Source organism: Sinocyclocheilus rhinocerous, unplaced genomic scaffold (genome assembly GCF_001515625.1).
Source record: "Sinocyclocheilus rhinocerous isolate Xijiao unplaced genomic scaffold, SAMN03320098_v1.1 scaffold1043, whole genome shotgun sequence".
Classification (NCBI taxonomy): domain Eukaryota; kingdom Metazoa; phylum Chordata; class Actinopteri; order Cypriniformes; family Cyprinidae; genus Sinocyclocheilus; species Sinocyclocheilus rhinocerous.
The window spans coordinates 1431252-1458743 of NW_015642610.1; the positions used below are offsets into that span (position 1 = coordinate 1431252).

At 35.5% G+C, this 27492-nt stretch overlaps 1 protein-coding gene across 1 annotated transcript in view; it reads left to right on the forward strand.

Moving 5' to 3' along the window:
• LOC107756301 (ras-specific guanine nucleotide-releasing factor 2-like) overlaps positions 1 to 27492 on the forward strand; it is a 65697-nt gene that overhangs the window by 10058 nt on the left and 28147 nt on the right. Inside the window, exons 2-13 of the mRNA XM_016573337.1 lie at positions 13087 to 13193; positions 15222 to 15369; positions 16836 to 16925; positions 17105 to 17358; positions 20095 to 20174; positions 20507 to 20700; positions 21237 to 21346; positions 21983 to 22101; positions 23627 to 23787; positions 25188 to 25254; positions 25708 to 25844; positions 26879 to 26961. Coding sequence (XP_016428823.1) covers positions 13087 to 13193; positions 15222 to 15369; positions 16836 to 16925; positions 17105 to 17358; positions 20095 to 20174; positions 20507 to 20700; positions 21237 to 21346; positions 21983 to 22101; positions 23627 to 23787; positions 25188 to 25254; positions 25708 to 25844; positions 26879 to 26961 — 1550 coding nt within the window. The remainder of the gene's footprint in view (positions 1 to 13086; positions 13194 to 15221; positions 15370 to 16835; positions 16926 to 17104; positions 17359 to 20094; positions 20175 to 20506; positions 20701 to 21236; positions 21347 to 21982; positions 22102 to 23626; positions 23788 to 25187; positions 25255 to 25707; positions 25845 to 26878; positions 26962 to 27492) is intronic.

Below are 27492 nucleotides of genomic sequence, written 5' to 3' on the forward strand. Positions count from 1 at the left end.
GACTTGGGAATTATTTCACTGCAGTATTCAGTCTATTAAAATGCATTTAGAATGATCACAAAATTCAAGATACGGGGGCAGAAATGTATATATTTATATAATTTCATATAGTTAATCAGTATCACGTGAAGACGGACGTTTTTTCAACCAAAAATCAGCACGATTACAAATGTGATATTGATTTTATACAGCAGTTCAATAAACAAGAATTTAAAATTAAGGCACTTACGTTGTTGACACAATACGGACTGTTTTTGCTCTATTTTGCCAACAAATATAATTCCAATTTGCATCTCTGAGCAACATGGCATTTATGTCCTGCATTAAACAGTGTGTAAATGCATCTAAATGCCACTTCAGATGCAGCTTCTGTGTTTTCTCTGCATTGCAAAGATTAATTTTGTCACTACTGATTTAATTTGCTTGGTAACAGCACAAATGACTTATTATTCTGTGCTCTTGGAAAAGATTAATTTCTATCACTGCTGTGAACTGATCACCACACAGAATATGAAGAATATGAAAAACTTTAGGAGTCAGCTGTCCACGGTAGTCCTTAAGATATCAGCACAATAACACACTCAACAAAATATCGTCTGATTATCGTCATCGATAAACTCCCAGAAAATATTGAGATATATTTTTGTCAATATCGCACACCCCTAATTTATTTAATGTTTTGTTTAGAAAAAAATGTAAATAAATATGAGAAGTGCCCTTTTTTCTACTTGAGCCCCTGCCCCTCAAAATGTCTGTGCACGTCCCTGAAACAGCTAGTGTGTACACCTGTAAAACAAACTAATCTAAATATCAAACCATCCACCTATAGAACTACTAATATATGCTGAGCCATGACCATTGACATCATGATGATATTAGATTATACATTTGCTCTCCTGACTGCAGTTATTAATAACATTAAAGAATCACTGCTGGCCGTCTCATTACTGTTCACACCGAGTGGGAGTTGTGTCATCCTGCTGCTGCCATCAGCCACTGGGATACGATGCGCTTGTGTTGATAAAACGTCATGCCAAATAAACAGTGATTTTATCAAGTATCCTTGTATTAGATGGTAAAGATTTCTAACTGTGACTGAATAGAAATGTCTAGACACAACGAGGATCTCAGGAAGGGGGAGAACTGTCGTTCTCAAAAGTACAAGTAAGAAAAGGGGGCAGTGTAGTTTGTCTGGTTGATTTGGTGCAGACACTTAACATGAGGCTGGTGTCAGTAAATAGAGCAGTATTTATTTTAATTTGCAACCACATTTCAATATGTCTACAGTGAAGCAGCTGCTATTATTGAACAGCTATCATTAATTATTCATAATAAGAGACTATTTCCAAGGCCATGACCATCCTTTGTTTTTCTTCGGCGTCTTATGTAAACTCATTCATCTTCACACAAAAGCAGATGATCACAAATTCATACACTTTTAATATATGAAATTTATCACGCCCCATGACAGTTCCACCACCATGCTGCCTCGAGAATTATCATTACCATTACCATCACCATCGGAAGAATGAGATCAGACATAATGTGAATCTTTTACAAATAATACTGATGTATTTCAGCATTAAACTACAATAGTTTCTTAGTGGAAGTTATTTTGTCCCCGTGTTCCTCATTACCAAAACATTTTGTGAGTAAATCTTCCAGCTCAAGATCTTATATTTTTACTAGATTAAGTGGAGAGATGAAGCAACTCATTCCCCAGCTGTTCAGCTTTGATAATTGGCCTCAGAAATAAGCTCTAGATTGGAAGCATTAAAATGACAGGTCCCCACAAAAAATATTGTTTTGGGGATGTGAAGCCTGCTGTTTTGGTGCTTTGTGTTATTGTGAATCTGTTTTAATTTGGGGGGTGGGGGGGTTTCGTTAAAGGAGTCATGAAATGCATTTTTTTTTTTAATTATTATGTTTCCTGAGGTGCGCTTATATTCTTAGTATGTTGTTTTTGTTCTTTTTTTCAAAAACGATCATTGTATAGCTTTATATTTTAGTGCTGTCAAACGATTAATTGCATCCAAAATAAAAGTTTTTGTTTACATAATATATGCATGTGTACTGTGTATATTTATTATGTGTATATAAATACACACACATGCATATATATATATATATATATATTAAACAAAAATATGTTTTGTTTATACATAAAATATTAATATATAATATCAATTATATATGCATATAAATATATACATGTAAATATATATTTTTATATTTTTGTATTGTATTTAGATATACATAATAAATATAAACACAGTACACACACATATATTTTGTAAACAAAAACTTTTATTTTGGATGTGATTAATCACGATTAATCGTTTGACAGCACTATTATATTTAGAACTACTTCTGTTGCATTAAAGGTTACAGTGCTGCACTCTAGCCAAACACAGTCATATGTATTGAGCACATGATGGAATGATCTTCTTATTGTTTTGCTGACCATTATTATAACGTTGTCATTATTTTTTTGCAAACCAAATGGTGGCCCAGAAATTGTATACATCACCTTTAAGGAAGTGAATTTACTTGTAATATTTGTAGATATGAGTGAGAACCAGTGAGAAGTAAAAATCAATCAACACTCTTATAACACTCTTCACTCTTACTCTCCCATAATAATTCATAAGAATGTAAGTGCTGCGCATTAATCAAACAGAAAAGGATTCATGAATACTTCATCAGTTGAACTGTTGTACATTTTTCCTATGACTCCCAATCACTGCCAAGTGTTATATTTTTACATTTATTTTTGAAATGCCCTGTGAATTTTAGATATTGTGTGCTCAAAGGGTGCAAAAATGTTGAGATCAGGTTGAAAACTGATCTCATTTATAAATTTATTTGATATCACATGCCAATATTTTATTGACCATAAATATTTTATCTATCTATCTATCTATCTATCTATCTATCTATATATATATAGTGTGTGTGAATGCATATATATATATATATATATATATATAGTATATACAGGTGCATCTCAATAAATTAGAATGTCGTGGAAAAGTTCATTTATTTAATTTATTTAATACACGAGTTTCACAATTTGAGTTGAATTACTGAAATAAATGAACTTTTCCACAACATTCTAATTTATTGAGATGCACCTGTAAATTTAAACTATTTTTAAAATTTATTTATTTATTTAGCAGCCATTTTTACAAATAAAAAATATTATACCACAGAACAATTGACCAATCACTGAACGTTAATGTTTGAAATAATTTTCATGTATGCAATAAAAAGCCTAGCTTTTACATTTGATTATCTTTTGCAGTTAATTATAGCACTGTTAATTGTGCAATTGTATGCAAGGCTTTGAAGGATGAGCAAAAAATGTTTTATATAAGCTAGAGGGGAACAGTTCTTAATTTTAAAGATAAAATTGAAAGATGGCATAGAATAGACATCAACCCTAGTTCACCTGTTTCACTCACTTGAGGATTTTATGGCTTCACCACTGGTCCACATGTTCAGACTACCTGATATTTCCATAGTCTGTGTTGATAATGTGATCAGCAGGAGAACACTAAACTGAATTAGTTCCATCTGATCCTTGTGTGGTGTAACTCCTCATGTGGAGGCACAGATCAGAGACAGGGTCTGGGAGCTTGATGCTCCTACTGCCAAAACCCTGCCAAAAATAACAGTTTAAACCAGCCTAAGGTGTTTTTCTGCAGAGTGTATGAGTGAAGTGGAGTGACAGCAATTTCTCCTCTTGCTGAAAGTGTTCTCTAATCACTCCACTCCAGCCACACTCTGGGTTTTCCATTAACTGCTCCACGCTCAGCAGTTATAGAAACCACACTTCATGTTTGCTCAATAGCAAAATTTGCACCTAGAATGTTAAGTTCTTTTAATTATTTTTTACAAATATATAATTTAATATCAGATATTTTTTAACTAAAAAAAAAACAGTACTTGGAGAAAAGTGTCTTGCTTATTGAAACACTAATATTAGTCTGTTAATATGCGTTACACTTACTGTATAGTATGGTATCAGAGTGAACAACGCTTTCAAAAAATTCACATCTCAATCCAAACAAAGTTGAGCTTCGCATTAGTTTGCCAGCATGCAGCTCATTGCTAGGAAACACTTGGCAAATGGAAGCAATAACTGATTTAAAATAGCTCAAAATATAAAACGTTTGATATCAGTAGACAGGATAGAATTGTGGTCTGAAGCTAGAAAATCTGTACCCTGTGCGGTTTTCTGTCTCAACTCAAACTGCCTAAAATATGCAGACTGGCTCTGACTTTCGGAAGCTATAGCGCTGGCTTATCCAGACTGAAAATCAGGACAAAAATCTGGGCAAAAGTCATGTTGTGTATTTCAGCCTTAAAGGTGCAATAGGTGATTGTCTTCAGAAACATTTTTTGTTATGCTGGTTGAAAGTCTCTTCACATCCCGATAGCAATCATTAAGTTAAGTGGTCTAACGTTCGCTTTCAGTGCTATCAGGCTAAAGTTAGCATTTTCCAAGATCTCCTATTGTACCTTTAAGTAATTTCTTCAAAACTCCAGAATCCAAAGCAAATATTATTGACAGATCATACCAACAAAAATCCCCTTAGGTTGTTAATTTTCAACATATAATTGTCAATTACGGTGCTGAGATCATGCCAAATATGATTTGCTAAAAGCGAGCCTAACAATTTCCTGCCGGCGTAATAAACGAGGAAGTTTCAATGAAGGCGCTGAACGAATAAATGGTTCCCCAAAGAAGCTTTCAGTGAACAGTTCTTAAAAGAAGATTTTTTTTTCTTAGTGTGAAGAATATTAAAAAAATGTAAAGAACCTTTTTTTCCATTATAAAGAAACTTTTGTGGAATGGAAAGTTTCCATGGATGTTAAAGGTTCTTTATGGAACCATAGAAGATTCACTCTTAAAAATAAAAGTTCAAAAAGCATGGTTTGCAGTGATGCCATAGAAGAACCATTGTTGGCTCCTCAAAGAACCTTTCACTGATTATTTCTTAAAAGAACCATGATTTTATTGGTGTGAGAACATTTTAACGATCTAAAGATTATTTTTTTCCACTATAAAGAACCCATGGAAAGGTTCCATGGATGTTAAAAGTTCTTCATGGAACTATAAATGCCAATAAACAAACTTTATTTTTAATATAGACCCGATTAGTCTCAGTTTATTCAGTTTTTCTGGTTTTATTGGGGGTTTGAGTGCTTGTCAGGCTGGAAGACCAGCTGGCTGGCAGGTAAAAACGGTTTAAACCAGATCAAACCAGCAACAAAAAAAAATTTGTTTTTCAACATTATCGTCATTTATGGTGCTGAGATCATGGCAAATATGATTTGCTAAAGGCAAGCCAAATGTATTTATAACAATCTCCTGTCAGCCTAATAGACGAGGAAGTTTAAATGAAGATCGGCAAGGCGCTGAACAAATAAAGCGGTAGTAATGAATGCAGTGCAAAAAGCATTATTGAGCATCGCTCTTGCGCAGAGCACTGTGTTGTCATGGAAACGGGAATTGTTAGGTGAAGTGACGGTTTAAAAATATGCTTGACACTTGTTAAGAAATGTTATGCAAGAGGTTCTGTCTCTCTCATCCACCCGCTCTGCTTTCCCTTCTGTAGGCTTGGCAGATTTCCAGAGCAAATTACTATTGTGGATACATGGAGTGATGAATTTGTGTACTGGGTTCGGTGACTCGATTTAGAGGTGTTGTACCAAACCTTTACCCTGCTCACCAGGCCTGTTGGTTTGTGTTGGCCTTCGGCACTAATGCGGCAGCATAGTTCAGTGCCCTCCTGTGAGTCAAAACAAGAGCGTTCTGTGTGTACCACATCCATATAAGCGCTCAGCCCTGAATAGACACTCTTCAGATAATTCAGTGCTTTGGGGCACGGCCTTGTGAATACAGGGCTTCAGCATTTCGCAAATGTATGACTTGTGTGAGGAAATAGGTTAGGAAGTATTTCAGTTAGACCATTCCAGGGGGAAAGACGGACATAACTGCTTGTGAGTGGAGGGGTCACTGGTCCATTCTCACCCGCATTGAAAGGAGCTCATGTGTGTAAAGGGGCAGAGTGCTGATGATTTAGTTTACTAGGTCAGCATCAGTGTGGGCTACTTCTCCACTCTATTTTTATTTGTTTTGTTTAAAGAGAATATTTGGCTCTATTAATAGTATATCAGTCTGTTTTGCAAAGTTATGGTTTGGAATTAAAATTTTAAATAGACTTAAAATGTTAATGTTATCTAAATTTATGTATGACTGCATTTATGCACTTTCTTACACTGGTTATGTTTAATAACCAGACAACATTTAGGTCACGAAAACGCCCTAAATTCTTTTGTCAGTTACATGGATTGTTCACCCAAAAATGAAAATTCTGTCATCTTTTACTCACTCACCTTCAAGTTGTTTCCAACCTGTATGAGTTTTAAATGTTGGTAACCAAACAGTTGGTAACCATTTACTTCCATAGTATGGAAAAATACTGTGGAAGTCAATGGCTACTCTCAACTGTTTGGTTATTCACATTCTTCAGAATATCTTCTTTTGTGTTCAACAGAAGAAATGAACTTTTGGAACAGTTTGAGGGTGAGTTGAACTATCCGTTTTTAAGGTCATAAATGGTTTAGACAAAACCTGATCAACACAAACCAGCATTCTTGTGGCTTATTCTTTTAAAATGTACACTACCAGTCAAAAGTTTTTGAACTGTAAGATTTTTAATGTTGTTTTTTAAATTTTTTTTAAGAATTCTCTTCTACTCACCTAGGCTGCATTTATTTGATCCAAAGTACAGCAAAAACAGTACAGTTTGAGGGTGAGTTGAACTATCCGTTTTTAAGGTCATAAATGGTTTAGACAAAACCTGATCAACACAAACCAGCATTCTTGTGGCTTATTCTTTTAAAATGTACACTACCAGTCAAAAGTTTTTGAACTGTAAGATTTTTAATGTTTTTTAAAGAATTCATCAAAGCTGAATTTTCAGCATCATTACTCAAGTCTTAAGTCACATGATCCTTCAGAAATCATTCTAATATGCTGATTTGCTGGTGAGAGAGGGTCAAAACGTCCGTTGTTATGGTCTTGCGACCAAAGATAGACTACAATCATTTTCTGACTGTCAGAAATTCAGCATGATCATCGCACAGTGTGTTTGCTGCTACGACCCACGTTTACTGACCAGCCAATAAAAATGTGACATAAAAATCAATAAAAATGTGACATAAAAATCAATCAACAGTGCTTAAACAAAAACCAGCCAATAAAAATGTGACATAAAAATCAATAAAAATGTGACATAAAAATAAAACCAGCCAATAAAAATGTGACATAAAAATCAATAAAAATGTGACATAAAAATCAATCAACAGTGCTTAAACATAAAACTGCTTACCTCAAGCGCTTATCCCTTCCTCTTTCGCCGCCTCCACTTTTTTCAGCACGCATAAAAACTGCAACTGCCAAAGCATGTTTCATCATGCTCTTTTTGTTTACCACTAGTGCATGCTAATGACGTTTTATTCTTCTATAGTAACGTACGTCGTAGCCTACGAGTCAATAGCCGTCATCATTGTACAGTCTGCATACATGTCGTACCCAAGTTTATCAGATCCGTGTCGCACATTGTGATTTGCAATGATCTTATAGGATTGCTAAAATCGTGCAGTGTGTCTCGGCCCTAAGGAGGAGCTGGGGATGGAGGAGGGTAAGCGCATGTCTGTGCGACAGACTAAGGCAAGTGTGAGTACGGATGAACTTATATATCTTATTTAATTGTAGTGGGAGGAGTTACAATCAGCTGAGCATCAGCTAATGCTGGCTGTCATGCAGTGGTCTGCCGGAACTGAGCTCCATTCGTCATTTAAAACTACATTTCTTATTGTTATCAATGTTGAAAACACCTGTGCTGCCTAATATTTTTGCAGAAACCATGATATATGTTTTCAAGTTCAAAAGAACAGAATTTATTTGTAATAGAAATCTTTTGTAACAATATACATATGTCTTTACTGTCACTTTTGATCAGTTAATTGTATCTTTGCTGTATTAATTTCGTAAACAGAAAAAGGCAGGATAAAAACTGACCCCAAACTCTTTAATGTTAATTAACATGATCAATGAATATAAAATTTTCATTGGCAATGGCCCAAAAGACCGAAACTGACCTGAAAATCTGTGGCCAGTGGGCCATCTTTATTGTTGAGGCCTGATGCGGTTTTCTTGCTTTGTCTGGTTTTTAAAATTTAGCATATTTTTGATAGTTTTCAGTGTTTTTTCAATACATGTACAGTAAATGCACTCATTATTATATGTTGATTTTATATGATCTTGTGCTGTCAGGTCATTTTTTATTTATAGAAGTTGATCTCCTTTTTTAATGGTTTTTTTTTTTTTTTTTTTTTTGCAAAATTTTAGGGGTCACCAAGGGCAAAATCTGATGGCCTTCCTTAGTAAGTGTTACAAATTTGAGCAAATTACTTGCTTCCTGTTATCGCAGGTGTACACTAGAGCCTTGCAATAGACCATTTAAAAGATTACTCAAGGGCTTATGATTGCAGAGATGTAATATTGTGTTCAGTATTAACTCAGATGTCTGTGTATTTGTTTTGACTTTGTTTTTATCTCATCCTATCACCAAGTCTGCTCACAATACTCTTTAGTTTGTTGCTTGAAAAAAGCCTCTGGGTGCTGCAAATATTGTAGCTGTTTTAAACATTCGGTAACATTAACGTTTTACTTGTTAACATCAGTTAATATGAACTAACAATGAACAATTCATTTAAAGCATTTATTTATTTTAGTCAATGATAATTTCAACATTTAATACATTTAAAAAAAATTTAATTTGTATTTGTTCACATTTGTTAATGCACTGTGAGCTAACCAACAATGAACAATTTGATTTTTACTAACGTTAACAGAAACTAATAAATTCTTTAAAATGCCTTTGCTTATTGTTAGTTCAAGTTAGATAAGTTAGACAAATAAGACCTTATTGTAAAGTGTTGCGGACATTTTTAACAGACACCACAGTGGCTGGTTGTAGTAGATCTGCTGAATGCTGCAGGTGCATTTGGATATTGGATAGTTCACCTATAAATTAACTTTTTGTCATCATTTACTCACTCTCATGTTGTTCCAAACCAGTATGAGTTTCTTTCTTCTGTTCAACACAAAAGAAGACATTATGAAGAATGTTGGTATCCAAACATTTGCAGGAAGCCATTGACATCCATAGTATTTTTTTCTATAATACATACAAACTACATACAAAAGTACCTTATTTTCCCCTAAACATATTAGTACTTTAAAAGGACATATTAGTACCTAAAGTGTACATATTTGTATCTTTTGAAAGGGTAACACCCCGGTGACAGTTTTGTACCTTTTTTTCTGAGAGTGTAGAGATGGTTTTGTGTATGTAAGAATGCCTGGTGCTGATTTTATCCTTCTGTTTACATGCAACTTAAACGTCCAGAGAGAAGTGCAGGTGGATGTCTAGAGAGGCAGTCAGCCTGAGAGACTGTAAATAGATCTGGGGAGTGTTACATAAGGCCTCTCATGCCTGTCTGTGCTAGAAAACACTGAACGCTTAATCCCTTGAACTTGACTTCAACTGCAGTTTTGTGATTATATATGTACACATACATATACTGGATGCACATCTGTACAAGCAAACAGTTCTTTCTATCTCTGACATATACAGTGCATGGTTGTCACAAACTGACTCAAATGTTTGCACTGTGTTTTGTCTCCTACTCGCGAATCCAGCGATGACTCAAAGAGCAACGAGTGGAGCTCGCTGTGTTTACTGTTGCATGACCAGCTGAAGTAGCTCGTTTCATTAGTGTCGGCTGCAGATGTGAAATAAATGCAAACGTCATATAAACAAACGCAATATGTTCTGTTTTCTGACCCCTCAACCTTTGAATTAGCAGATTGCATTTATATGCGTAATGATGCCTTATGAAAGTAGAAACTAGTTATAATTATTTATATATCTTAGACTTATTTCCCACTGGATTTTAAGTGTATGCTAATTCAGGCACCAAGGGATGGAAATGATCAGCTTTCATGCATTTAGACTGTGATTACTTTCTCTCAGTGTCAGTCACTGTTTGAAAAAGGTCAAGCCACAATTCTTTTTTTTTTTTTTTATAAGTACATGTCAGGCTGTGGTTAGTAATGCTCAAGTTTGGCTGCCTTGATGCTGTTGATATTTAATTAATAATGTTTTTGAAGCAGCACCAGTTTTTATGGTTATGCAGGGATTCCAGTTCATTCCACATATAAAAAATAGTTAGTTGCTTTTCATTGATGTATATACGTATATCAAATTCTACAGTCCTCTCACAGACTGCCTGAATTAGATTGTCTGACTAAATTATATTATAATGAAAAAGTAGATAAAGTAGAAATTTTGAAATTCAGACTTCTATTCTATTCTGTTTTTTTCTCCATTTATTAGTTTATTCATTTATTTTTACATTCTTGTTTTATGCTCCCCCTTATTTTTTTTATATACTTAAACTTATTTTTTCCCCATATTATTCATTCTGGTCTTACTTGCCATATTTGACTATAACTCTGCGAAACAACACAAAACAATACATTTAAAATGAAATGCATGTGACATTCTACACTTTGTGGAGCTGCTTATGAATATCACTATAAAAGCATACATTGTAACCAGCTCACACCATGCATTTTCCCTCAGGTCATTATGACAATAGCTGATTCAACTCCTCTCACACCTGCTGTTAAGCGGCTGAATGTGTTTATTTGCCTTTCAGATGGCCTCAAGCCACACAATGCTCAGACTTTTATAACCCTGTACCTGTTTTATTTTATAGAGCTTGTCAGCATCTGTGTGTTGGCAATATAAGCTTGATGTTTCTATGAGTTTTTAATACAGAGTATTAGCTCTGTATTAATCTAAAAGCAGGCCTTTTGTGGTAGTAGTTTTTTATTTTTTATTAATTAATCAAATAATTTATTTATCAATTTTTTGGCTGGAGTTCATCACAAAACATTTCTAATCTTCATATTTTAGATTTTAGGTGCTTTAGACAAATAAGGTACAAAATAATGCCTTATAAAACTCTTAAAAACTGAATTGTTTTTTTTTTCCCAACAAATGGTTATTTGATGGTTTATTATGAAATTATTATTAAAATGGTTTATTATGATTATTTCTCTCCATTTTGTAGAAAAGGATCCACATTGTGTGTGTGGTCATGAGTGTCACAATTTTAAAGGGATAGTTCACCCAAAAATGATCATTTAATGTTTATCTGCTTACCCCCAGGGCATCCAAGATGTAGGTGACTTTGTTTCTTCAGTAGAACACAAACGAAGATGTTTAACTCATAACGTTGCAGTCTATCAGTCTTATAATGGCAGTCAATGGGCTCCATGGCTTGGAGAGTAAAGAAAACATACACAGACAAAACTAAATTAAACCCTGCGGCTCGTGACGATACATTGATGTGTAAAGACATGAAACGATCGGTCTGTGCAAGAAACTAAAAAGTATTTATATAATTTTTTACCTCTGATCCACCGCAATGTCCAACTGTCCTGAGCACGTTCGGTTGGGCAAAAAATTCCACGTTGTCTGATGATATATCAAAATCGTCTTCCATTGTGATGACCTGTACTTCTAAATATCTTTAGATAATCTTAGTGCCAGTGAACACGTCTGCAATCTCTCTGCACTGTATAAATAATGAGTGACGTATACGCGCGACAGATTGCTTCCGCATATGCGTCTACTTTCATAGATATGTATAGATTCCCTATTCGACCGCTCCAGATACGTTGATGCGTCCGCCATTTTGGAACGTATAGTGGCCCATAGAAACAGTCACTAATGAGGCATCTACTTATAAATATCTATGTCTACTATGTCAGAGCACGTACACACGTCACGCGCCGGATGTTGTGAACGCGTTCAGACATTGCGGTGGATCAGAGGTAAAAGATTATATAAATACTGTTCAGTTTCTTGCACAGACCGATCGTTTCGTGTCTTAAGACCTCAGTGTATCGTCTCGAGCCGCAGGGTTTAATTTGGTTTTGTCTGTGTATGTTTTTTTTTACTCTCAAAGCGTGGATTCCCATTCACTAATTTGGTTTTGTCTGTGTATGTTTTTTTTACTCTCCAAGCCGTGGAGCCCATTGACTGCCATTATAAGACTGACAGACTGCAACGGTTTGAGTAAAAAATCTTTGTTTGTGTTCTACTGAAGAAACAAAGTCACCTACATCTTGGATGCCCTGGGGGTAAGCAGATAAACATCAAATTTTCATTTTTGGCTGAACTATCCCTTTAAGGAATGTTATATATTTTTTTCAATTGGACAAAAAACAGATGGTAAGAGGGTTGCAAAGAAAATATGGGAAACAGGTAAAAAGTAGTATTTTTTTTAGTAAGTAAATAAAATAAAAAAGTAAATAAAATTAGGTAATAATTAAAAATAATTAAATAGATTCAACAGATTATGTCAAGATGGTAACATTGTTTGATTTTTATTGTTGAATACAGTTGAGAAAGTTAAGATGTGAAGTGAATTTTGATGCATTTTATGCAGCTATTTTGCTAAGCATGAAGTAGTTAGCATCAAATAGATTTTACAACAAAAAATGCCTGTAATGCTTTAAAATAGGACAGTTTGAAGTTAAGTAGGTTCATGACACACACACACATGCCCACAAGTGTTGGAATATGTGGTTTACGGGGACTCTTCATTTGCGTAATGGTTTTTATATTATACAAACTGTATTTTCTACCCCGTACACCAACCCTACCCCTAAACCTACCCCTCACATAAAACTTTCTGCATTTTAGATAAAAAAAACAAACAAAAAAAACACCATTTAGTATGTTTTTTAAGCCTTTTAAATTACGGGTACACAGGAAGTGTCCTCTTAAACCACCTTCACATTGTAATACCTATGTCATATTCATGTCATTATACAAATGTATGTCCTCATAAACCACCTAAACGGCGCACACACACAGGCTTGAAGTTCTGCTAACTTCTCAGTTTGTATCTGTCTGTCTATCTCTTCAGCATTATTTCCTCGTCATCTTCGGGCATGATGGACAGAAGCCTCTGGAACTGCGGACAGAGGAGGAGTCAGACTGTGACGAATGGGTGGAGGCCATCCAGCAGGCCAGGTAGTGTGGCTGCGTGTGTATTTGTTTTTTGTATCCTGCTCAGTCAAGGATAATATTTAGCAGCGCTAAAGAAGCTTTACTCTCAGGCTGAAAGAATAAAATCATCATACTAAGAAAGACATATCAGAGCGGGTTAAGTCAAGTGCATTGTGCATTTATCCCTGTCACTGTAGAGCAGCACAGCAACAAATAAGCCGCACTGAGGTTGACAGCACTGTTGTCCTCCTCCCCCTGGTGCTCAGACGTGCAGCCTAAGATCAAACTTTGCAGCCATGTTTTATATATCTCATCTCCAAGAGACAAATCTCTAAAGAAAGCTTAAACTGCTTTATTTGTTGTATCACAAATCTGCCTTAGAGCAAGACTGAATATTAAGCTGTAGTTTCAGACTGTGGAAACACTGTTGCAAACTGTTGGAAACACTGTTGTAGGGGCATCACGCACCTATTTTTTGGTTTTTGAGGACTTTAGCAACTTAAAAAAATGTTTTAGCATCTTAGCAGTTCATTATGCATGTATAAGTCTAGTGGTACAGTTTTATTTTAGTATGCTGGAATTATCCCCCCCCCAAATTTCTACAATCCAAAATAATTGGATTGTAGAAATTTGGGAATTTTATTTTATTTTATTTTAAACTTCCCCTTCATGTCCTTTCTTTATTTCTTTCTTTAAGTTTATTAATTTTCCTTTTTTTTTGTTGCTGTATTTACCACTAGATTGTTAACAATAGCTTTTCTTGCCTGAAAAAAAATATGTAAACACTTCTGAGACAATGACTAAGTCTAGTGGTACAGTTTTTATTAGAAAGCTACATTAGGAAACAAGCTAGAACAGAGGTGTGTGTGTGTGTGTGTGTGTGTGTGTGTGTGTGTGTGTAAAAAAACAGGAATCCTTAATTGAAGGACATGACACCATGGCAATAACATTGTTTTTTCAAAAACCCATGTCATTGGTTGAGCCGGGTTGATTGGGATGCTCAAACAAACATAGCAATGTTTTTAAAAGCCTCAGTGTTATGAAAGTATTTTAACATTGATATAATTGTACACTTCATACAGTTTTAAGGCTGAGTGGGGAAAAAAACTCATTTATAATGTTATGACAATGGTTTGTTGTTGTTAGCAATTTACGCACAGACACACACACATGCACATAATATTCTGCAGACACAAACTCGCAGAGATTTAAGGGACTCACATGCTGACACTCCAGAGATTTGTTACTCCTTATACAGATTTATACTCAAGCCGCAGTGTACATTTGTATTGTGTCACTGGGGAGATCGCTGAATCTAACGGATTATTGGTTTCCCATGAGCAGATGTGCCTGTGAACATCTGGACAGGCCACACTGGACTTCAGTCATACAGGCCGACGTTGTTCACTTAAATGCAACAATGCAACTAGAAATCAATCATGGACAATACGTAAAGGCAAAATGCACCACAGTTGTGGCGCAAAATTTATACTTGCCCTCCTGATAATTTAAATGGCCCTACAAAAACAACAAAAAATTATGTCTTATTTTATATTTTTGTGCCATATTTCAGTTAAATTTTTTTTAAATATGCATGTGTCATATTTAAAAAAAGATTTTAAACATTTTTCAGTACGTTTTCATTGTGTTATTTTAAATGATATCTGGAAATGATCAAATCTATCATTTAAATCCATCACGCCAATAATAATAACATACTTTTACTGGAAAGTATTGAGTTGTTTATCATTTTTTCATTGTAACTGATATTTTAATAAAATCTAATTAATTCTTTCAGTTTTTACAAAACTATAATCTATATGTAAGCAAGTTAGATTCGACAGTGTCTTTTGAAAAAACACATGTACATGATCAACACGATCAAGTTAAGATATAGTGACAAGTTCAGCAGTTACTTGATAGCAGCAGTATCTTCAACTGGCCATCTTTATTGTTGAGCCCTGCTAAATAAACCCAGGCATACATAAACTACTACATTTATATTCTGAGATTTCATTAAATTTGAGTGTAACCCTGTCGTTTTCATCTCAGCTACTCTGACATCATCATCGAGCGTGAGGTTCTTATGCAGAAGTACATCCATCTGGTGCAGATTGTGGAGACAGAGAAGGTGGCAGCCAATCAGCTCCGCACACAACTGGAAGACCAAGACACAGAGATTGAGAGGCTTAAAGCCGAGGTAACTATATGCTTGGGCTGTGCCATTTAATGGGCTGTTTTCCAACGTGTAGTCCAGTTTTATGAATCAGTGAACCACTGTGTCGCCATTACTGAATGATCCTGTGTACTAAAAGCATTTGTGACTTATACAGACTGACAAAATCCTGATATGGAGTTTAACCGTAGGTTTACTTTTCTCATATTGCTTTTTCTGGATATTTCTTTCTGTGATTAAGGTTACCAGCAACATATTCAATCCCAGTGTGCCACAGAGCATCTCTCAGGCTCTGCATCTTATCTGTTCCCTAGTTGTGTTACCAGGGAATTATCCTCCCCATTGGACCAGTCGCCATGGGGACGAGAATTAAGCCCCATTATTGACATTGCAGGGTCAATAGCATGTGAACACATGATTCAGAGTATAAATCAATGTAAAGCAACAAGAAATCTTAATTAAGCTGATTACACTTACTGCTCAGTGTTCACAAAAGACAGGATCTATCTATCTATCTATCTATCTATATATTTAAATATATATATATATATATATATATACATGGTTCTATCATTCTTTCATTCTATTATTCTATCTGTTGGTCTAACTACTGTTGTTATTGCATGTTGTTGTTTTCCTTGCGCTATTATTTCTTTATTTAGACTGGTGTATAATATAAATAGCCATAAAATCCACTTATGCTGTATTGTCATGATTATATCAGAAGTATTCTTTTATGAATGAATGATGAAGCCATAAAAGCAATGCTTTGTTTTTTAAACAGAAACATCAGCATTCAAACTTGTTGTGAGTTATAAATATTTTATAAGGAAACAATTAAAAAGATACCAAAATTTCCGTAACTACTACTGGTTGACACCCTGCTATTGTAGAAAACATTTGTACTGATAATATAAAGCCAAGATATTAGCAAATATTATACATTATATGTAAATGCTGCATTTTGGCAAGTGATCATATTATTTGTTTTATTATAGGAATTCAGTATAATTTTTATTATTGTGAAACTGAAAAAAAAAAACATTAATTTTGCATGTTATATGATGGCAGTAAAACTAGAATAAGAAAATTAACCATTATCAACTTGAAGCAGAGAGTAGTGATAAAAGCCTTCAGATTATATGAAAGAATTTATATATATATATTTCAAACTAACACTTAACAAAGAAAGAAAAAACAACAAACATGACCATTACCTATTATCAATAAATTAAAGTCTTTGGCTTGTGCCTGTGGACCACATATGCTGGGAGATATGCTGTGGGGCATTTAGCCTATTTGCATCCAAAGTAAACGGCTGATAAAGTCTTGGTGAGAGAGCTTTTTGATGAAGGCTGTTGAATGAAGGAAGGAAATTGTCCGTGGAGAGGAAGTTAAGATGGTTATCTGATGTGCCAGCACCCACACAGGGTCTCAGTGATCCACATACAGTGATGCTCAGTCATGTTGTGTTTTGTTCTCTCTTAAAGATTATAGCCTTGAACAAAACTAAGGAAAGAATGCGTCCCTACCACGTATACCAAGAAGAGGAGGATCCTGATATAAAAAAAATCAAAAAGGTAAAGAACTTTAACATCACATGGCCATAAATATGTCTACATCCAAACACAGCTGCCATGTGGGCTTGTTAAACATTTAACCAGGGCCATTGGTTTGAGAAGTTCATGAAGTTAATCGGTTTCCCTCATTGATCAAACTGTGACCACTAATAGTAATCCTAGACACTTTGTCTCTGTAGGTCCAGAGCTTCATGCGAGGGTGGCTGTGTAGAAGGAAATGGAAGATTATTGTGCAGGACTACATCTGTTCCCCTCATGCTGAGAGCATGAGGAAGAGGAACCAGATCGTCTTCAACATGGTTGAGGCTGAGACAGAGTACGTCCATCAGCTTTATATCCTGGTCAACTGCTTCCTGAGGCCGCTCAGAATGGCCGCCAGCTCCAAGAAACCACCCATTAGCCACGATGACGTCAGTAGCATCTTCCTTAACAGGTGTGTGAGTTTGGTTTCTTTAGCTTCCACAGCACCTACACAGGGTCTCAGTGATCCACATTTATCACACACTGATTATTCATTGAGAGGGATGAGCATTAAATACCCCAGCATTATCTGATTTGTCAAATTATAATCACAGCAACCATTTGCAGCCCAATCGTTTTGACAGTCACCTCCACCAATTTCCTTTTGCAAGTGTTTTGAACATTGTAATGCCCAGTCATGGTGATTTTGTTCTCTCTTAAAGATTACAGCCTTGAACAAAACTAAGGAAAGAATGCGTCCCTACCACATATACCAGGAAGAGGAGGATCCTGATATAAAAAAAATCAAAAAGGTAAAGAACCTCAACCTTTTTGCCTACATTACATGGCCAGAAGTATGTGCCCATCCAAACACTGCTGCCATATGGGCTTGTTAAACATTTAACCAGGGCCATTGGTTTGAGAAGTTCATGAAGTTATTCTGTTTCCCTCATTGATCGACCTGTGACCACAAATAGTATTCCTAGACTCTTTGTCTCTGTAGGTCCAGAGCTTCATGCGAGGGTGGCTGTGTAGAAGGAAATGGAAGATTATTGTGCAGGACTACATCTGTTCCCCTCATGCTGAGAGCATGAGGAAGAGGAACCAGATCGTCTTCAACATGGTTGAGGCTGAGACAGAGTACGTCCATCAGCTTTATATCCTGGTCAACTGCTTCCTGAGGCCGCTCAGAATGGCCGCCAGCTCCAAGAAACCACCCATTAGCCACGATGACGTCAGTAGCATCTTCCTTAACAGGTGTGTGAGTTTGGTTTCTTTAGCTTCCAATCGGCATTGAAAACCACACTCTCAAAAATAAAAAAAAACGCTAATTGGAAAAAACAGTGACCTATAACCAATGTACCTCAGTCTACATTTTTGCAAAACTCCAAATATGTAGTAAAACAGCAGTAAAACAGTGACAACAGACAACTTTATTCCTTTTCACACAAGTAATGATTACAGGGACAGATTATCAACTAATAAATACTTATTTTTGTGTGTTTCATTGCACAATACTATGTTATGACCTCAAAACTATTTTACTATAGTGCATGATTGTGAAAACTAATTTATTTTGATGATTGCATCACATAATCAGCTCCATATGTATGGCTTTTCTGACATAGTAAACTTGCTCTGTAGCTCACCTGGTACAGCACTGCACTTACGATACAGAGCACTCATGTACAACCCCGGTGAAACACGAGTCACGATAAAAGAGCTCAAAGACTTGTAGAAACAAGCTAAAATGGCATGGTTGATTCAGCAAATGCATTTTTATCTGATGTTTGCTTTTGTTAACATTTGCTTTTGTTGTTAGTTAGGTTTAGTGTAGGTATTATGAGAGAGCATCTACCTTCTAGTGCTACTCACTGGACATTTCATTTCTGAACCAGCCAAATACATAAAACATAATAAAACGTTGACAGATTCACATTCATCTGTTTCAGATAAAACTTAATGCACTTTTAGTGCCTCTAACTGGACATTTCACATTTCAGACATTTCATGATCCTGGTTTGTAAACAAAAATGTATACAAGAGAGCCTCTGTCCCAGATCAACAAGGGTCAGTGTTGACACATAATTACTGCAGTGTTGTGACAGCTTGTTTGCATGCTGATTTGAACTATTTCATTCACATCTTTCTGCAGCACAGACATTGTCAGTAATAGCAATGTTAACTTTCTTCCACACCTGCTTTTTTTTTAATAGATGTTCATCATTCTTATATTTCAATTTAAGTCTGTTTGAAAGCTTAGTTTCTTTATTTATTATAATAATATATATTTTTTTATTAACATAATGTTCCGCAAGTGTTGTAATGTAAACTGGTTGTATTTTGGTATTTTAATGTTTTTGAAACATCTCTTTCAAATATATTGATTGTTATTTTAAACCTAAATAAATAATCCTAAAAATGTTTTAAAAATGTTGTGCTGCATTTTAACCTAACTGCAACCTAAATACAACATTGTGCTTATCGGTGAGTGATTTATCTTTATTCACCTTCGGCATAAGGTGAGTGTTAAGTTTTGACCCTGGTGCTATGGAATAATCAGATACTCTCTTTTTTTTTGTCCTCAGTGAGACAATCATGTTTCTACATGAAATATTCCATCAGGGATTGAAGGCGAGGATAGCAAACTGGCCCACTATACAAGAGAGCCTCTGTCCCAGATCAACAAGGGTCAGTGTTGACACATAATTACTGCAGTGTTGTGACAGCTTGTTTGCATGCTGATTTGAACTATTTCATTCACATCTTTCTGCAGCACAGACATAGTCAGTAATAGCAATGTTAACTTTCTTCCACACCTGCTTTTTTTTAATAGATGTTCATCATTCTTATATTTCAATTTAAGTCTGTTTGAAAGCTTCGTTTCTTTATTTATTATAATAATATATTTTTTTTTATTAACATAATGTTCCGCAAGTGTTGTAATGTAAACTGGTTGTATTTTGGTATTTTAATGTTTTTGAAACATCTCTTTCAAATATATTGATTGTTATTTTAAACCTAAATAAAACATCCTAAAAATGTTTTAAAAATGTTGTGCTGCATTTTAACCTAACTGCAACCTAAATACAACATTGTGCTTATCGGTGAGTGATTTATCTTTATTCACCTTCGGCATAAGGTGAGTGTTAAGTTTTGACCCTGGTGCTATGGAATAATCAGATACTCTCTTTTTTTTTGTCCTCAGTGAGACAATCATGTTTCTACATGAAATATTCCATCAGGGATTGAAGGCGAGGATAGCAAACTGGCCCACACTGGTTCTAGGTAAGTCATGATTGTTACATTTTATCTCTCAGAAAGCTAATTACCGCACTCAGGAGCAGCTATTCAGAACACCCCATCGACAAAGACAGCACATTGCAGGGTGACACTAACATCAAGGACAAGCTGTTTCCGCTGACGCACAGCATCTCAATCAAACCCGTCAGTGACGTCTGACTCTCTCCTATCTCACCGTATACAGACACACATACTTCTGCAACAATGAGATCCAGACAAAAAAACGCCAACATCTTAAACCCAAGATAAGCATTTTCAAGCACCGCTATGAATAAAAGAATCCCTTTTTAATGACTGACTTGTTTTCTCTTTTTTAGCGGATCTCTTTGATATCTTGCTGCCAATGCTGAACATCTATCAGGAGTTTGTGAGGAACCACCAGTACAGTCTTCAAGTTCTGGCCAACTGTAAGCAGAATCGGGACTTTGACAAACTCCTGAAGCAGTACGAAGCAAACGCTGCGTGTGAGGGGAGGATGCTGGAAACGTTCCTCACATACCCCATGTTTCAGGTGCTGTTCTCGCACTCTCATTAGTGCCTTATTTAATTATAGCCTGATCACTGAAGAGCTTGATTTGTTCAATTAATTTAAACTGCCACTGGGAATTGCTGGCTTGTGTTTCTACAAAATAAGAAATTTGCTTTCCATAAACCATTTGAGCGAGCTCTTCAAACTCACTCACAAAGAGCCTCATTTATCACTTGTAGAAACCTGATGTATCTCAATTCCTCAAACATTCAAAGTAATCTTTTTTAAGTTTTCTGAAATCAAGGCCCAGACAGAATCTGCAGACCTTTTGTCTGAGGAGAATTTGGGGTAAAATCTGCAGAATTAAATAGGTCAGACAGTACTAAACTCATGGATGAAAGCATTATCAAATTAGACACAATTTAATGAACATGAAAGGGATGAGGGACGTATAGAAATTGATTGATAGACAGACATTCTGTGGGCGCAGATTCTATGCAGGCATGCTTATAACTCTCACTCTCTTTGCACGCTTTCAATCTTTACAGTGTTTCTCTCTTTATACTATTGATTGACAGATCCCTCGTTATATCATCTCTCTCCATGAGCTACTGGCTCATACACCTCATGAGCATGTGGAAAGGAAAAGTCTAGAGTTTGCCAAGTCTAAATTGGAAGAACTCTCCAGGTAAAGAAACCACCCTGAGGGCCGAACAAAAACCTGACAGAATTTTCATTTTTGGCTAAACCATAATACACTGAAACAGCATTGTGCCATGAGTATTAAGTAATTTTCTCAGCCCAAACACACCACTTTCTACATAGATCATTAGAGACTACACCCTACTCACAAAACAAAGCACTATTTGAACATTCTGCTAATTCCACTGCAAAAAGCAGGTGGTAAACAGAGAATTCAGCAGTAAATTCAAATTAATTGAAAAGAGAACATTTTCTGTTGATCAGTACATCAGCCGATTGACCATCAGAATTTTATAATCATTTTATATCATACATTAAATTTTAAATGAAATTGTAGTTGATTCACATTTGAATTATATTAATTCAATGAATTATATTAATTCAAATAATCTGCCAAAACAGTACAGAAAGTACTTTAGCAGGCTTAGTGAATTTCCTCCTGTTTTTTGCCCTTGGCATTATGCAGTAGTTGTAAATATGTCACACTTACACTTTAAAGTGCTTCTTATACCCTGACATGTTCATTTACAGCTTTGGCAGAGAATCAAAGTGGCAAAAAGTAAGAAGGTGAATTTCGCACGTTTTCATTTGTGACACAAGTGTCATGTTCGTATTGTTCCAGGGTGATGCACGATGAAGTGAGTGATACAGAAAACATCCGTAAGAACCTGGCTATTGAGCGCATGATCGTGGAGGGCTGTGACATCCTCCTTGACACCAGCCAGACGTTTGTGAGACAAGGTGAGTCGTGTTAACACCTCGAGCTTCCACCTGCCTGACACGCTGCCTTAAGCAGAACCAACACCTGAGTGACAGTGATAGCTTCGGTTTGATCCCCTCAGGCTCTGAATAATTCATGGTTTCACAATTGGACAGTATTGCTTCCAGGATTGGTATGGAATAGGAAATGACATCAGCTCATCATGATAAAGTTCATGTTCTTTTGTAGCATGAGTGACAGGAAAAGCTATTTCTTTTGTTGACTTTTCTTGTGTTTTTAAAACACGCGAGCCCCATGAGTCAGTGTGAGAGGATTTATCATTATTATGACTTACGTATTGCATTCTGTCTATAGAGTCCCCACATTTTAAAAGAGTAGCTTTAGTTTATTTAATTTTTTTATTTTCTATAATTTTTATTATAGAATTTTTTTTTATTTATTGTATTTTAGTTATTTATTTTTATTTATTTTATTATTCATCCTGATTCCTGCACACTTTGCAAAGAGGCTGTTACTGAACAATGACAAAGTTCAAATTAAATTGTACAGAAAACTTACATTCCGTATGTGAGAAGTTTCTTAAAGTGTTTCTTAAAGGCACAGCAGAAAAAAAAGATTATTCATATATCTGCAGTGACAAAGTGATCTAAAGTCCTATATTTTCAGTGTGAGTTGCTGATTTCTGGCAGCATGAGCAATAGAGAACATTGATTTGACTATTTGATTTGTTTCTGCCTACATAGTGATATAATAAAAATCATTCATCATGCATTTGTAATCGTTCATCTTGTGCTTGATGTATTCTACACTTCTATGCTTTCCTCTTTAAAATGTTTATTTTTAGCAATAATAAAACTGATTTCTTGTCAAAATAGTCTCTCCAGCTTTTCAAATATGGGAATTTTTTTTTTAAATTCTAGCAGGAAAACGTTAAAATTGGTCATTGTGAACCTTTTTTAATTAGATTTAAATTAAATTATAAATTATATGTTCCCAGATTCAGAACTAAAATATATGTATTAAACTGTTAGCGTTCCACTGTACTGCCCGCGTTACACTTCATGTTTTAGGCATTTTAATAATCAGGCATTTTATATATATATATTTAGAATGACATCTTATTTACTCAAGTGTCAGAAAATGGTGGGGAATTTAACAACTAAAATAAACATAAATGTATGGTAAGAAATAAGGAAGTGTCAAAATCATATAAAGTGTAATATAAATGTAATCTAGTAAATAGATTCAATTTTTGTGTTGCGTTGTCCTGAAGTTATAACATGTATGGATGCATGTATACGTTTTTCATGGACTGTGGGTTATAATTTCTGAATATGATTTCTGATGATTTTTTCCACTTGATTAAAAATCTGCCATATTTCCTTTCTTCTTGTAATCTTTTGTTCAGTGGTAAAGGTGTCTTTGATCTTCTTTTATAATTTGTGCTGCTGCGGCTCTGTTGTCTTAGCTTGTTGTGTCACCCTATTAATACTTTTACACACTCTCTCTCTCTCTATTTCTCTGTCTCTCTCTCTCTTCTCTCAGGCTCTTTGATCCAGTTGCCCTCAGTGGAGAGAGGGAAGCTCAGTAAGGTGCGACTAGGCTCTCTCTCGCTCAAAAAGGAAGGAGAGAGACAGTGCTTCCTCTTCACCAAGCACTTCCTTATCTGCACACGCAGCTCGGGAGGCAAACTTCACCTGCTCAAAGTACGTAACACACATGCACACAGAATACTGCAACTGAAAATTACATTTTACTGCACACCAGTCACTTAAAAAAATGTCATCCCTTCTGTGTTTAATATATTGACAGCGCAGCTAAGACATAGTGATCATGAAGCAAACCCCTGAAGATCAATAACTTAGAAACCCAGCAGCAAATATTTGATAATTGTAATGATGTCAAAAGGTTAATCATGTGTGATGAGGTTTGTGCGTCCCCTGTTAATTTTGTTCAGTCCCTACAGCCCTTGTCTGGATTTTTGCATATTTCTCCTCTCACACTTTGTGAGGTGCTTTGTGCTATTTTAATTGACTGGGTCAATCCTCACACAATTTCTGGAGCTGAATTTCCTCATAAGCTTCAAATAGGTATAACTAAGAGAGTAAAAAAAAAAAAAAAACTCTCTTAACACAGTTTATTTATTTTGTCTACTAACAATCTAGCAGTGTAAATACATAAGTCACAGGAGAATTTTGTTGTTTATGTAATTTTTTAAGGCATGTGTTTTTAGTGGCATTTTGTGATAGGTGTGAAATTAAATTTTAACCCATTTTGCAATCAAATATTTGTTTTTTATCTTGTTAAAGGGTTAGTTCACCCAAAAATGAAAATTAGGCTGTGTTTTACTCACCCCCGAGGCATCCTAGGTGTATATGACTTTCTTCTTTCAGATGAATCCAGTCGGAGTTATATTAAAAATTGTCCTGGCTATTCCAAGCTCTATCGTTGCAGTCAATTATCATGTTAAATACACTCAATTAAATCATATTGTCATGCTTCAATTAATATTAATAATTTTTAAACAATAAATATTGAAGTGGTTTATGTTTAATTTACTATAATAATTCTTATTATTAGAATGTCTTCTCTGCTGACCCAATAGGGCAGACAAATTATGCATTTTATTTTTTGCAACATACTTTATATACATTGCAATAATACAGTTATACAGTATCTTTTGTTAATATTGAGTTTTTTTGCAACATAAAACAATTTGCTATTTTGCAGTAATGGAACTGGAAATTAACTATAATGTAACTCCCTTAAAGCTATGAGTTCATACACACTTTCGCAATGCAGTACAAACTATTTTCTAATTTGTTTGATCCATTAATTAATCTCAGGTTTTTTTCTCAATTCCCTTTTCTCAAAAACACCTTGTTTTTGTTATCCAGCTACATAATTACCAGTTATTTCATTATTTGGCAATTACCAAAGCAAAAGGAGATCTATAAGCAAGCACTGCAAAGGCTTTTGGAAAACACCTTTGAGAAGTCTTTGTACATTAAGGTCCATCACAAACCCATTATTCTAACAAACCATCAATATCAGGAAACTCTCCTTTTGTGATTAACCTCTCATCCTAATGATTTGTCTCTGGCAGCAAGGTGGTGTGCTGTCTCTGATTGAGTGCACTCTCATCGAGGAGCCTGACGCCAATGATGAAGATGGTGAGACTGTTTCTTTGACGCACATTTTCAAACACATCATCAGCAGAGATGAATGGAGACATGCATCATTAGCTATATATTAGCCATTATTCATATACTGCAGGTTAATTAACTGTTATAGACTGGTCAGAAAAGAATCCAAACTGCCTGCTGTTTAAATGTCAAATGGGCAGAGATGATAATTGTAATAGTTTGATTATCCACTTGAGGGTATAGAAAGAGACCCAAGGGCAAATTCAAAACTGCATCACAGTGACCCTCTCATGATCCCTGAATATGGTCCCTAAGAGCTCATTTAATAAACATCACCACCGTAATTATGTTACTAAAAAGAGATCACTTCAGTTCAATTCGTTTTAATGCCATTGTTTTCCTGAGTGATCCCTCAGGACTGGTAATTAGGATTTTTTTAGCATGATTCATTTTTAATTGTAACCTTCTGTCTTTTTTTAGCTAAGAATTCGGGACAGGTGTTTGGTCACCTGGACTTTAAAATTGTGGTTGAGCCCTCAGATGCTCCTGCCTTTACTGTGGTGCTGCTGGCACCGTCCCGTCAAGAGAAAGCGGCCTGGACCAGCGACATCAGCCAGGTGAGAGAGAAGCCACATATAACCAACAGCTCCTCCTCTGAGATTACAGACAACTGCTCATTGGTATTTTATCTTTTACACTACCATTCAAAAGTTTGGGGTTGGCAATCTTTTCGATATTTGTGAAGGATGTCTTTTACACTCCTATTTTAAATTGTAATTTGTTCCTGTGATGGCAAAGCTGAATGTTCATCAGCCATTACTCCAGTCTTCAGTGATACATAATCTTGCAGAAATCATTATAATATACTGATTTGGTGCTCAAATAATAAAAAAAAAGAGAAAAAAAAGAAAATGTATTATCAGTGTTGAAATCAGTTGTGCAGCTTCAGCCATTACTCCAGTCTTCAGTGATACATAATCTTGCAGAAATCATTATAATATACTGATTTGGTGCTCAAATAATAAAAAAAAAGAGAAAAAAAAAGAAAATGTATTATCAGTGTTGAAATCAGTTGTGCAGCTTAATATTCTAGTGGAAATCATGATAATTTTTTTTCACAATTTCACAAATAACAGCAAAACAAATTTTTTGTATATGCTCACTGATAAACTTGGTCAGTGCTGTGGCATGGTTGTTGATTCACATGCTGGAGATGAAATTTTAGTATCTCCTCATATTAGCTTTCTTCTCATATTTAGCAGCACTATACGATCCTGTCTCTCTCTAGTTTCCTGATTATTAAAGGCATACAAAGCCACAGTAATAAAAATACAAAGATAACTGACACCTCATCTATAGTTTGTGCAATTGCTTTGAACCATACAAATTCCCTGTAGCCTTAAAAAAAAAAAAACAGTAATGGCCATACAGAAGAACTGGGAACATAATAACTAACTACCACCACCCTGAAACTTTACTATGAAACCACAAGAGACATCTCTCTGTCCATTAATCCCCCAGTCTCTTACATACACAAAGAAATTACATTATGTCCAGTGTTTAATGACTGGATTAATTATGTTGTTCCCTGTTCTCTGCTCCTTGTTGTGATCCCACTCTTCATTTGAATTTCTGCTCTTTTGTGATATAGTGCATTGATAACATCCGCTGTAACGGCCTGATGACCAGCGTGTTTGAGGAGAACTCAAAAGTCACAGTGCCGCATATGATCAAGTAAGTCAGACCTTTGTTTATTGTGAAATAATGTGTGCAGTGTTTTCGTAATTATAGGAGCACTTTGTAAAAGACCAAATGACTAAAAATAATATTTCAACCGGTCAAAAATCACAGTTTTGAAATGATTAGCCCTTCAAAATTTTAAGTGCACAAAAATGTGTCAGCTAGCCCAGAACAGCATTTTGTTTGCAGCTTGTTTTGGAGGCAGAGTGAACATGCACTGAAGCCCTGAGCACTGAATCCTTGCACGTGTGCAAACACATCTGTCCAAGCTAAACATTGCAGTGACAGTGAGCACACTACAATAACGGCAAGCAACCGGAACTAATTTCCCTCCCTGCTGGCAAATAGTATGTTCGGCAATACCAGTCCAGAAAGCATTGCAATATTTTGGTGTGACTGTTCCCTTTCAGTCGGTCACTCTCGACGTCACGTCGGATGACCGACGAATTGGGATCTCGCTTAGAGAGACCAATCTACTTCGAGTGTAAACTAAACGAGCCAATGCACATTGGCATGCGATTATTG